Here is a 10,924-nt window from a genome sequence, read left to right as displayed (position 1 = left end):
TAACACTTAATTTAAAAATTCAATGAGTTAAAAAAACACCAATATTGTGTCAGTTGTTCTTAAGAAAACTTTTCTTACAAAAAATGAATTTAAAAAACAATCATTGCACTCCATTACAGACAAATTAACACACACAATACTTTGTTCAGAAAGTAATTTGTTGTCAGAGTCTTAATTGAGGCATATGTGAAAGTCAATTTACTCCCCTCTGAGACAAGTGAATACACACATGCACCGTTTGCGTATAAACACACACCCATGCATAGGCTCAGGTGTTACAGTTTGCCGTTTTTGGCAGCTTTGCCGTGAGCAGGCACTGTTTCCAAGGTGATCTCCAGACTGTCAATCTCAGAACATTTCCGCCCCCTCACGATCACCCGCACAGACTTCTTACACTCAATTGATTGGCTCTTTGGTTTGCGCTCTTTTATCACTCTAGGTTCTTGTTCCGGCTCCGGCTCCAATTCGAGCTCGGTGCTGTCCTGCAGAGACAACTGCACAGTGTTCACGTTGACAGGACAGCGGCGTGGGTAGTGCTTAAACTGCTCAAACGGGTCGTTGCACCTCTCACAAGGGCAATGAAACAGACCTACAGGCCCCCCCATTGATTCTGAGATGGATTGGCCTCGACGCCGCAGGGGCCGCAGACTGAGGGCTAGCGATGGGCGGTGGCTCCAGTGGGGAAAACACTGGCACAGGCAGTGGTGCATGCAAACCCCTTGCAGGGAGCGCATGTCCTTGCAGAGGAGGTGGCGGAAGTTGGGTTTGAGCAAGAGGTAGATAAGAGGGTTATAAAGGGTGGAGGACTTGGCAAAAACTGCAGGGATGGCGAATGCCAGGGGCGGGATGTCCTCAAAATGGCCAAATGCCGCCCACATAGACACTAGTGCATATGGACTCCATGCAGTGAAGAATCCTATACACACCGCCACACTCAGCTGGAGAAAGACAGAGAAAGTGCACGATAGAGATGTTATGCAGTACTTCATGAGAGCCATCATGGTATATCAGTTCTAACATTAAAGAAGGAGTTTTTGGGCACATCTTGGCAGCTGTTCTTACACTATCAAAAATCCATATCCTACTTATTCATATTTTAGTTAGTTATATATGTTACCGTCCGAAAGTTTGGGTCAGCAAGACTTTTACTGAGAGAAACCCATACCTTTTATTCAGCAAGAACACATTGAATTGATCATAAAAGAGAGCACGGACCTTTATCAAGCTATTGCATTAATACAACATGGTCTTACAGTAGTGTACTCAATATATGCAGGGGTGGACTTAACCAATAAGTGAATTAAGTGGCCACTTAGGGCCCCGATGAATCGTTTGGCAAACGCTCCAGTGTGTATTTGTGTTCTGGAGAGTGTCAAATGTTTATATTTACACTGTGTTTTGCAGCGTTGAACAATGTAACCAATCACAGACATATCTGTTGATTTTCTGAACGCAAGGTGTTTAAGTTAGAATCCACTTACTGCTCAAAAGTTTTTGTCCAGTGCTGAGCTCTGCAAGCTCACGAATCCTCTCATTAAAAGTGCAGTGGATTTTGCTTAGGGCCCCCAAATCACTAAGCCGCTGAATATATGCAATTTTAACCTGTGAACTGTTAGCATCCCTCTAACAGGAGGATAAATTAGATATCATTTGAAAGCTTAAATTAGATATAATCTGAAACCATTTTGAGATCGGACACTGTGTTACCATGGAAATGGTATTTTAAATCCTTTATGCGGGCTCCTCCCCCTAATGGATGGTGTCAAGAGTCACATTACAAAATTTATTGCAATAAAACGTTTTTATAATCTTGACAAAACACATATTGTTGGAAAGGTCTGAGTCTCAAGATTCTATATTTGGTGGTTATTTTGTGATAGAAGTACGATTGTGGCAGAAATGTATACATTTTTTGACAGGAAAATGCATACAAAAAATTCAGTGGAGTTTGAATGTCACTCGGTGGCTATTTTTGTTATAGCACCTAAACAAATCTCACAGGAACCTACATTTTTGTAATATCAACTTCAAATTCAGAACATAACTTAGTTAGACATATGGCTTTGATTTTATAGCAATTTTAGTTTCCAAAATATTTTGTAAAATATTTATTTGACATAAAATATAAAAAATACTACAGTACATTTTCTTTCGGATAAACCTTTTTTTTTTTTAAATGCTTTCATTTCAGCAATAATCTGCTGATTGTTTTCTTTAAAAACAGACCAACCGTAGGTCTGTATTCCAAGGCATTCATTAAGTTCAGATAATGCATTTTCATGTTCAAAAAGGGGGGTTAAAATAATATATATATATATATATATATATATATATATATATATATATATATATATATATATATATATATATATATATATATATATATATATATATATATATATATATATATATATATATATATATATATATATATATATATATATATATATATATATATATATATATATATATATATATATATATATATATATATATATATATATATATATATATATATATATATATATATATATATAATATTTAGTTTAATTTTTCTCGTCAACAAAAATGTTATTTTCATTGCCGGTTTAATATTGACTACATTTAAAGGATGTTTGTCAAAAGACAGAAAAAATGTAAAAAAATAAATAATAACACCGCACCTTCACAATGATGGCCTGGATGTTTCCCATGCGCGTCTGCGCTGAGATGTGTTGCTCCACTGCTCTGCGGGACTCTCGGACCGTGAGCAGTATGCGTGTGTAGGAGACGATGATGATGCCACACGGCAGCAGGTAACAGGCAACGAAAAGCACAGAGGTGTAGGAGCGAGCAACTGAGTCGTGATTGGACCAGGCCCAGTCGATACAGCAAGCTGTGCCATAGGGTTCAGGACCGTACTGCCCCCACTGGGTGAGGGGGGAGCATGCGAACACAAGTGCGTAGGCCCACGCGCATGCTATTAACACACGACCGTGCTCATAAGTGAACCTATTACCTACAGGTACACACATATACATTTTAAAGATCTTTTAAACACTTCAATTCATGCAGCAACACAAGTGACCATCTTTATGAGTGAGTCATTGAATTATTCTCTCAACCCAACTGATCAGTGTTATAATACAAAATAATATGGTATAAAATAAAATAAAAATCTAATTTTATTTAAAGATAAGTGAGTTTTAATGAGTGAGTCATTGAATCATTCATTCTATCATTTTGTCAAAGCACTAATTCATGCAGGAGCAACACAAGTGACTGAGTGAGTCATTGAATTATTCTCTCAACCTAACCAATAAAGATTCATTCAGGAACAAAACATCACTATTATATATATAAATATTATGCAAATATATAAATAAGTAAATTCTAAATGAAAGCATTTTCACTTGTGAAGTTTCAGACTTTATTTAACATAACAGAAAATATAATGTAGGGTACCGTGAAGTGGATAGCAGACTTTGAGGCAGCAAACAGTGCTCAGTATAGTGAGAGTGGTCAGAGAGCAGATCCCGAACAAAACACCACAGAAGGCATAGATCACACACACTGTCCTTCCATAAAGCCATCTGCAAATAGAAACAGCACTCAGTAAGAACAAGCAAGATCAAAGGATCTTCTTTGCAAAGTAGCCCTCCTCAATTAGCATTCTTGTCAGCCAAATCATCATTTTTACCATGCAAATTAATAATAGCCTTCTTCACTTGTGCCACTATACTATATTAAGACAGAGCAAAGCAAGATTATTTATCTAGCACATTTCATACAAAGTGGTAATTCAAACTGCTGTACATAGTCATGATAAGGAGAAAGCAAAATAAAAGCTTAAAATCATAAGAATAAGAAATAGTACTTGGAATAAGAAATAGAAAGTATAAAAATAAAAGTTCAATAAAATAGAACAAAAAATACCACATTAAAATGTCTATCATACAACATCTCAACAAAAATTCAAGGACTGACGTTTATTAAAACTACCATTAACTGCATAAGCCCTACAATATATGAAATTTCTGAAATAGCATTCCTGTTTCTCAACTGGTAGATCACGATGTTAGCAACTACAAGGTCAAGGGTTTAATTCCTAGGAAACATTTAAAAAAAAAATCTTTGGATAAAAACATAAATCTGCCAAATACATACATTCAAATGACAGACTGAAAACTTAATTTTATAAATGCATAAACAACAGTACATTGTAATTTACCAGCCTAACAAATATGGACTAAATATTGTCTCAGTACTATCCACATGACCAAGTGAGAGATGAATTAGTGCCAAAATGTCATAGAGTTTGATTGGATACACATCCCCTGATGTCCACAACAAAAGATATGGGTATCAAGTTTAAAAGCCTATTTATTTTGAAACGCACAATTACATGATTAGTTGCATTTTTTTCCGCTGTCTTGAAATCGCATACCCTACAAATGTATGCTAAATCATTTGAAGGGCATCCCTATAAAGGACATTCTCCTTTTGTAAAGGATTCAGGTGTGTCTTCATGCCTACATTTCAAATACAGCATGATGTCACACAAGCTAGTGATTGCAATTGTCATTCTTAACCACAGTCTGGAATAAAGAGACATTTAACCTTGATGGCTGTGGTCTGGATTTATGTGCGAGATGTGCTCTATCTGTGACACAGAGTCGCTCTGTGCAATAGGAGCCATTGGATTCGGTCTGTCTTCTGTATTCTTTCCATGTCTACACACATCATCATCTTTGCATTTACCGGCCGGTTTCCTCTTGATGGAACACTGAACTGAATGTGTGTGTGCCTTGTTGTTTTTGATTATATGAACCATTTTGCCTTGGAAACATGATGCGCTGAAGTGAAGTGACAGCTATACGGTATGTGTATGTAGGATATGGAGAGACAGCAAGAGAAAGAAAGGGAAGGCAAAGAAAAAAATAAACCTTTACAGACTCAGACAATCCAAGGACCCCCAATATAAAAATGTAGGGGTCTTGAATCTCTTTGAATCAAGGTCCTGCTGTTGCAGTTACACTACAGGAATGCTTGCATGCTGGTTTAATAACTGTCCTCGCTCTTTCCTGTCTTTTTTTTCTTTTGGAGTTGTATTTCTTTGTGGTACCTGTGTGCGAGGCTTGAGGTGACCGCGAGGGGGTAGAGGCTGAGGGTCATGCCCAGGTCACTGATGGCCAGGTTAACAATGAAGAATTCGGCTGGTTTTAAGAGGTGCTTCTTCTTGTAGGACACATACAGCAGCATACTGTTTCCACAGAGCGAACAAACACCTGCAAGTCCAAAAATGTAAGATGAGTTTGTGGTATATGATGTGGTGATAAGTTCCACAAGATCGTTTCTGAAAGTTAATTTTTCATCCACCGACACATTGGAACTGAACCACACTCTCCTTTATAAATTCTTAATAAAAGTTGAAGAGTTGTAGAAACGATATTTGGCAGTGCAGTGTGTAGTCCCAAAAGCTGGAAGAGAATTAGCATTTTGTAGTGATAGGATCCCTCAGGAGTTTTTAGAATTGCACATACTTCAAACATGAGTTTTGAAACAGCTGAAACGATACTTTGACTTTATGCTTGTCATGTCTCTTGAACTTGAGCTAACGACTCGAAGCAAGTAATTTTCTCTTTAGCCCAATGTTCTTTTTGCCAGACATTGCATGCAAGCCGGTGTGTGGAGAATAAAAGCAATGGGGTTTATGTTGAACGTCACCTGACCATCAGCTTTTCAGAGAAAGCGTTAACAGCAGTATGGGTAACATTTTTCGTTATTAACAAACATTACATAATGCTTAACGGATCATTAGTTAATATGCATTCAAATAGCTAGAAACGTGAGATAATGTGCTTGTTAATGTTTACTAATAAACATATTAAACTTTACCTAATGATTAACAGTTCATTATTTCATGTCAATTAAAATGCTTACAAATGCCATCAAACTTTCAGTTCATATGATCATGCACTTCTTGAAAATCTTCAAATGATTTTAACAGATGTTATACAATGAGTAAAAGCTTTTGTTAATGTACAAGACTTTTGCTGCTATTGAGGTGTGATACGGGTAAAGACAGGTTTGGTGGTTTGGTTAGGTTTAAGGATTGGTTAAGGGGTCAGCAGTGTACAGGGGTCAATTTGCTTATTATAAGGGAACATAGTTAAATCTGTTTATATGACATTGTTTTGATAAATGAACAAATATATTTAAAAAAAACGGATTTGTTTTCTCGTGTTGATGTATGATTCAAGGAATATATTGTTTAATGATATATAGTAGTATACTAAAATAAGTGTTGAGGCAATGAAAGTTCATTATTTCATGTCAATTAAAATGCTTACAAATGCCATCAAACTTTCAGTTCATATGATCATGCACTTCTTGAAAATCTTCAAATGATTTTAACAGATGTTATACAATGAGTAAAAGCTTTTGTTAATGTACAAGACTTTTGCTGCTATTGAGGTGTGATACGGGTAAAGACAGGTTTGGTGGTTTGGTTAGGTTTAAGGATTGGTTAAGGGGTCAGCAGTGTACAGGGGTCAATTTGCTTATTATAAGGGAACATAGTTAAATCTGTTTATATGACATTGTTTTGATAAATGAACAAATATATTTTAAAAAAACGGATTTGTTTTCTCGTGTTGATGTATGATTCAAGGAATATATTGTTTAATGATATATAGTAGTATACTAATATAAGTGTTGAGGCAATGAAAACATGTTTAGAGTGGGTACTGCAAAAACATGAACAAATAATTAGTAAGTTTTTTAGTCAAATTACTGATTATGAGTTAGTGAACATGAATTGTTTGTGAAGTGCTAAAAATAACTAAATAAGCTATTCTTCCACAACATTTGTAAATGTAAAAAAGAGCATTGAGTAATATAAGAACTGCATTTTAATGACATTTGTTAGCGAAAGTGACATTTGTTAGCAGAAAATGACATTTGTTAACAAATAAGCTTTTAATCATTGTATAATTTCTGTTAAAATCATTTGTAGATTTTTGAAAAGTGCATGAGTGTATGAATTCAAAGTTGTAAGACATTTGTAAGCATTTCAATTTACATTAAATAACAATATGTTAATCATTAATGTTTAATAAGTTTATTAGTAAACACTAACAAGCACATCTCATATCTCTAGCTATGTGAACATATGAACTAATGATCTGTTAAGCATTATACAGTATGTTTGTTAATGATTTACCGGTATTAATGAAAGTTAAAGTGTTACCAACTTTGGTAAGATCAGACTGTTTTTTTTTTTTAGATGTAACAATATTTGGATTGATATTATATGGCGACATTTTGTATTAGCTATTCAGCCTTTTCTATACCATATAGACTCAATTTAAGGCTCTAAAGCTTAAAACCTGACTTTTACTTGCAAAACAACAATTACAGTTTATTCCTTGCCTGTCGGATTTCAGTTTTATTAAATCGGCTTCAGATTGGATAACAACAAACTGCCTCAGCTGGTTAGATTGATGGAAATCATGGTGGAAATTAAATCATAAATGTATATGTAGTCTATTAAGCAATCTGACAGAAATTTTCACAGCAATCGCCATTTAGATCATGAGCCTTATATACTGTCAGGAAATCTAATCAGATTTACACCGATAGTGCCTAAACTTCAGATATGCTCTGAGGTGATCTGTTAAGGAACAGCACACATAAATGAAGGCTGAGATCTTGGTTTAATACCTTATAGCGATAAACATAAGCCGTAATGCATGTAACACTGAGTCCTGTCATCAATAAAATATACCATGATAAAATTCCCATGAAAGGGATCATGTAAATAAACCTGACAGGGTGGTCCTGTCAAGGTGCATTTCAGACTGACTGACATTAATCTCTCTTGGTACATGGCTTCTTAAATAAATGGAAATTAAATATTGATGTATTGATGAAATATTGCGTTACTTGAAATATATCTTAAGCAGGTATGAACAAACTAGGCCTGTGGACCAAAGCTTTCTGTCAGACTCTGTTCCATGTTTTGTCTGTGTCTTGCTCCCCAGGTGTTCCTTTCCCATGTTTAATTTGTCCCAGGTGTTCCCCATGATGGTTCATTGATCTCAGGTGTGTCTCGTCATCCCCTCCTCCTGTGTGTATTTAAAGTGTTCCCAGTCCCTAGTTCTCTGTCCGCTGTGAACGTTTTAGTGTAAACGTCTTCCTGAGAAAATATATATATATATATATATATATATAACTTTTTACATTTGTGTAAAACACACATGCGCACACACACATACACACGTGAATTAAATTTGATTAAATTTGAATAATTTACAAAAATGTATTTAAATTTTTTGCTTATTTATTGATCCGATCCAATACAACATTTACTTTTGGCCCTCGGCTCTCAATCCAGTTTAATTTTTGGCCCTTCAAATTAAAAACTTAAAATGTTTTATTAAAAATTAAAAACTGGGCAACTCTGATCTAAAGCTTCCACTAATGAATGTTTCTCACATTACTCCACTACTGTAATCCCACAGACTTTTCAAAAGAGCAAAAAAATGCTGAGAGATGGATTATTGCAGTTCTAGTAAAGAAATATGTCAAATTATCAGTCACAGCCTCAGAAACTTTATTTTAACCCCATCACAGCAGTGTTAACTAGTTTAGTTACTATAACGCAAATTAAAAAACACATTTTGTTAAAGCATTTTTATTCCCGAAATGCATTGGACAAGAGGAAAGGTACAGAGGCAATGTGAGTGAATAAAAGAGCGAGACGGAAGAGAGACAGAATAAAGAAGAAGGTCAGTGCTCTGTATGTCCAATTGAAAAAGCCAGTTAGCATTTGGCACGCAAGTGTTCTGACACTCAATCCACTTCCATTGTTTCTGCACGCAACACATCAGTAATTATGATGCTGAAAGTGAACACTTTCATCAACCACATGTCTAATTATTTTAATCATGCTGCAGCGAGCTATGCAAGGAACCATAATCATAAATAACAAAAAAAATAATTAGACCAAGGAGGATTGTAAGATATTCTGTAGAGCTCCACAGACAGTTTGTTTCACATAAATAATCAATGAACACTGCAGAGATCCACAGTGCATTTCAAATGAAACATTATAACACTTCAGCGTTTTCTATCAAAGCAAACTGAGGACAGCACATGAAAAGCAATCTGAACATGGAAAATGCCTACTTGTGTTCAAGCTTTGTGTGCAGGCCTAGGCATTACATTCAGTTCAAGCATTCATTAAAGAGAAAGAATGTTTGCAGAGATCTTTGTTAGAAGAAGAAGAATAAACATCAGAGTGGAGTTTCACTTATGATACACACACACACAGCCAACACAAAGTATGTAGCATACGTATGCACACGCAAAAAACACATGTATCAAAACCGCAAAACATTTGATGCAGGAAAGCAACTTTAAGTTTGTTTGTTAGCTTTACAGTCAGTTCACCCTCTGTTTATGAAAAAGGTTATTTAGAAGGGACCTTGTGTGCATTTCCTAGTGATCATGGCGGCAGAAACTGATTCATTGTGCGTGTATAGTGTGTATCTTTTGTGCGTGTATGCAGCCTTGATGAGAATAAGAGATTTCTTTCAAAAACATAAAACAAATAATAATTATTCCAAACTTTTGGCTGGAGGTGTAAACATTATAAATGAAACATTTTTGCTTAGTGGGAAAATAATCTATTTATTATTTATTATTATATATCATATTTTCATTTAATTCAGTTCATTATCTCCTAATATCATTGGAGTTGATTTTAGTAACATTATTAGAATATTTGTTTAGTAAATTATTAGAATATTTTGGTTTCTCTCTACATATAAACACATGTGCAGGTGCATCATGGCTGTAACCTCAGTAAATTTGTTAATATTTAAAAAGTATAATTTGAAGCACATATGCGATAAAAAAAGAAAAATCAGCAGCAGAACACTTCTGCATGAGTGACTGATTGTATAATTCAGTTTAGACAGTTGGCTAGATTAAATGTTCATTGTGCATGAGAGTTTTTAGTGAGGGTCATGGGTGCAGCCCCACACAACTGCATCGTCGGCACTTAAACTAATCAAAAAGATGCATGTAAACAGCAAGTGAATTATTGCTGACAGCATACTGTATTTGGTAAGACAAAACATTCAGTGTTACAGATATCAGACATTCAGTATCAACAAACAGTATGATTGATGAAGGCTAGGCTGTTTAATAGATTTTATGAATGACTTAATTAAGAATGCAATTGCTAAATTAATGGTTAAATGCATCTATCAATTGTAGAAAGACAAAACACACTCTATGTATTTTTAAATACATATATGTATTGCATATCTGTGTATATGTGCCATTTATTCAGTACTATTTGTATGTTGCCTTGTAGCAAATTGCCCTGCATTCAAAGTGCAATCAGATTGCACAAATAGCCCCAATTCCACAGGCTTGTTTGTGCCATTACCTGATTTGCAAAATTCCTTCAGTGAACATTAAAACAACACAGCCAAATGTGCAAACAGCACATTTCCTTCTTTTTGAATTCCCCCAACAAACTCCCAATTACAAACCTAATTTGTATCACTTACTATCACCTGCATGTGTTTAACAAACATATGCCGTCAAAAAGCATCCAGCATCGTAGATATAAACACTGTGCAGAACTGTACACATGTGCACTTATATTAAGATCAGATCAGAGCACAGTGCAGTCAACACTTGCTTTCAGTGCTAGATGTATATGTGGATTAAATAGAAGCAAACGGAAAACCTGTAACTCTGTTATGGATCATAGAACAAAGTTGATGAGAATGCAGATGAAAAAATAAATGAATTCTCACTCTTACCAAAAAGGGAGTAAAATACGCCCACTGTGATGTCAGCAGCCACTGGGATGTTAGACTGGAAGGTGCTGTTGTCCAGTCCTTGCATCTGTAACACACACACA

The 10,924-nt window shown here is 35.2% G+C and overlaps 1 protein-coding gene across 1 annotated transcript in view; it reads right to left on the bottom strand.

The window, feature by feature from the left end:
• Positions 1 to 275: 275 nt before the first annotated feature.
• The window catches only part of LOC107698192 (opsin-5-like), a 21,366-nt gene continuing 10,717 nt past the window's right edge, over positions 276 to 10,924 (bottom strand). Inside the window, exons 2-6 of the mRNA XM_016499156.1 lie at positions 10,824 to 10,908; positions 5,105 to 5,267; positions 3,445 to 3,572; positions 2,664 to 2,998; positions 276 to 938 (exon numbers count right to left, since the gene is read on the bottom strand). Of these exons, the coding sequence (XP_016354642.1) occupies positions 276 to 938; positions 2,664 to 2,998; positions 3,445 to 3,572; positions 5,105 to 5,267; positions 10,824 to 10,908 (1,374 nt within the window). The remainder of the gene's footprint in view (positions 939 to 2,663; positions 2,999 to 3,444; positions 3,573 to 5,104; positions 5,268 to 10,823; positions 10,909 to 10,924) is intronic.

The sequence above is a fragment of the Sinocyclocheilus anshuiensis genome, unplaced genomic scaffold (assembly GCF_001515605.1).
Source record: "Sinocyclocheilus anshuiensis isolate Anshui unplaced genomic scaffold, SAMN03320099.WGS_v1.1 scaffold4546, whole genome shotgun sequence".
Classification (NCBI taxonomy): Eukaryota; Metazoa; Chordata; class Actinopteri; order Cypriniformes; family Cyprinidae; genus Sinocyclocheilus; species Sinocyclocheilus anshuiensis.
This window is presented reverse-complemented; position numbering and strand designations above follow the sequence as displayed.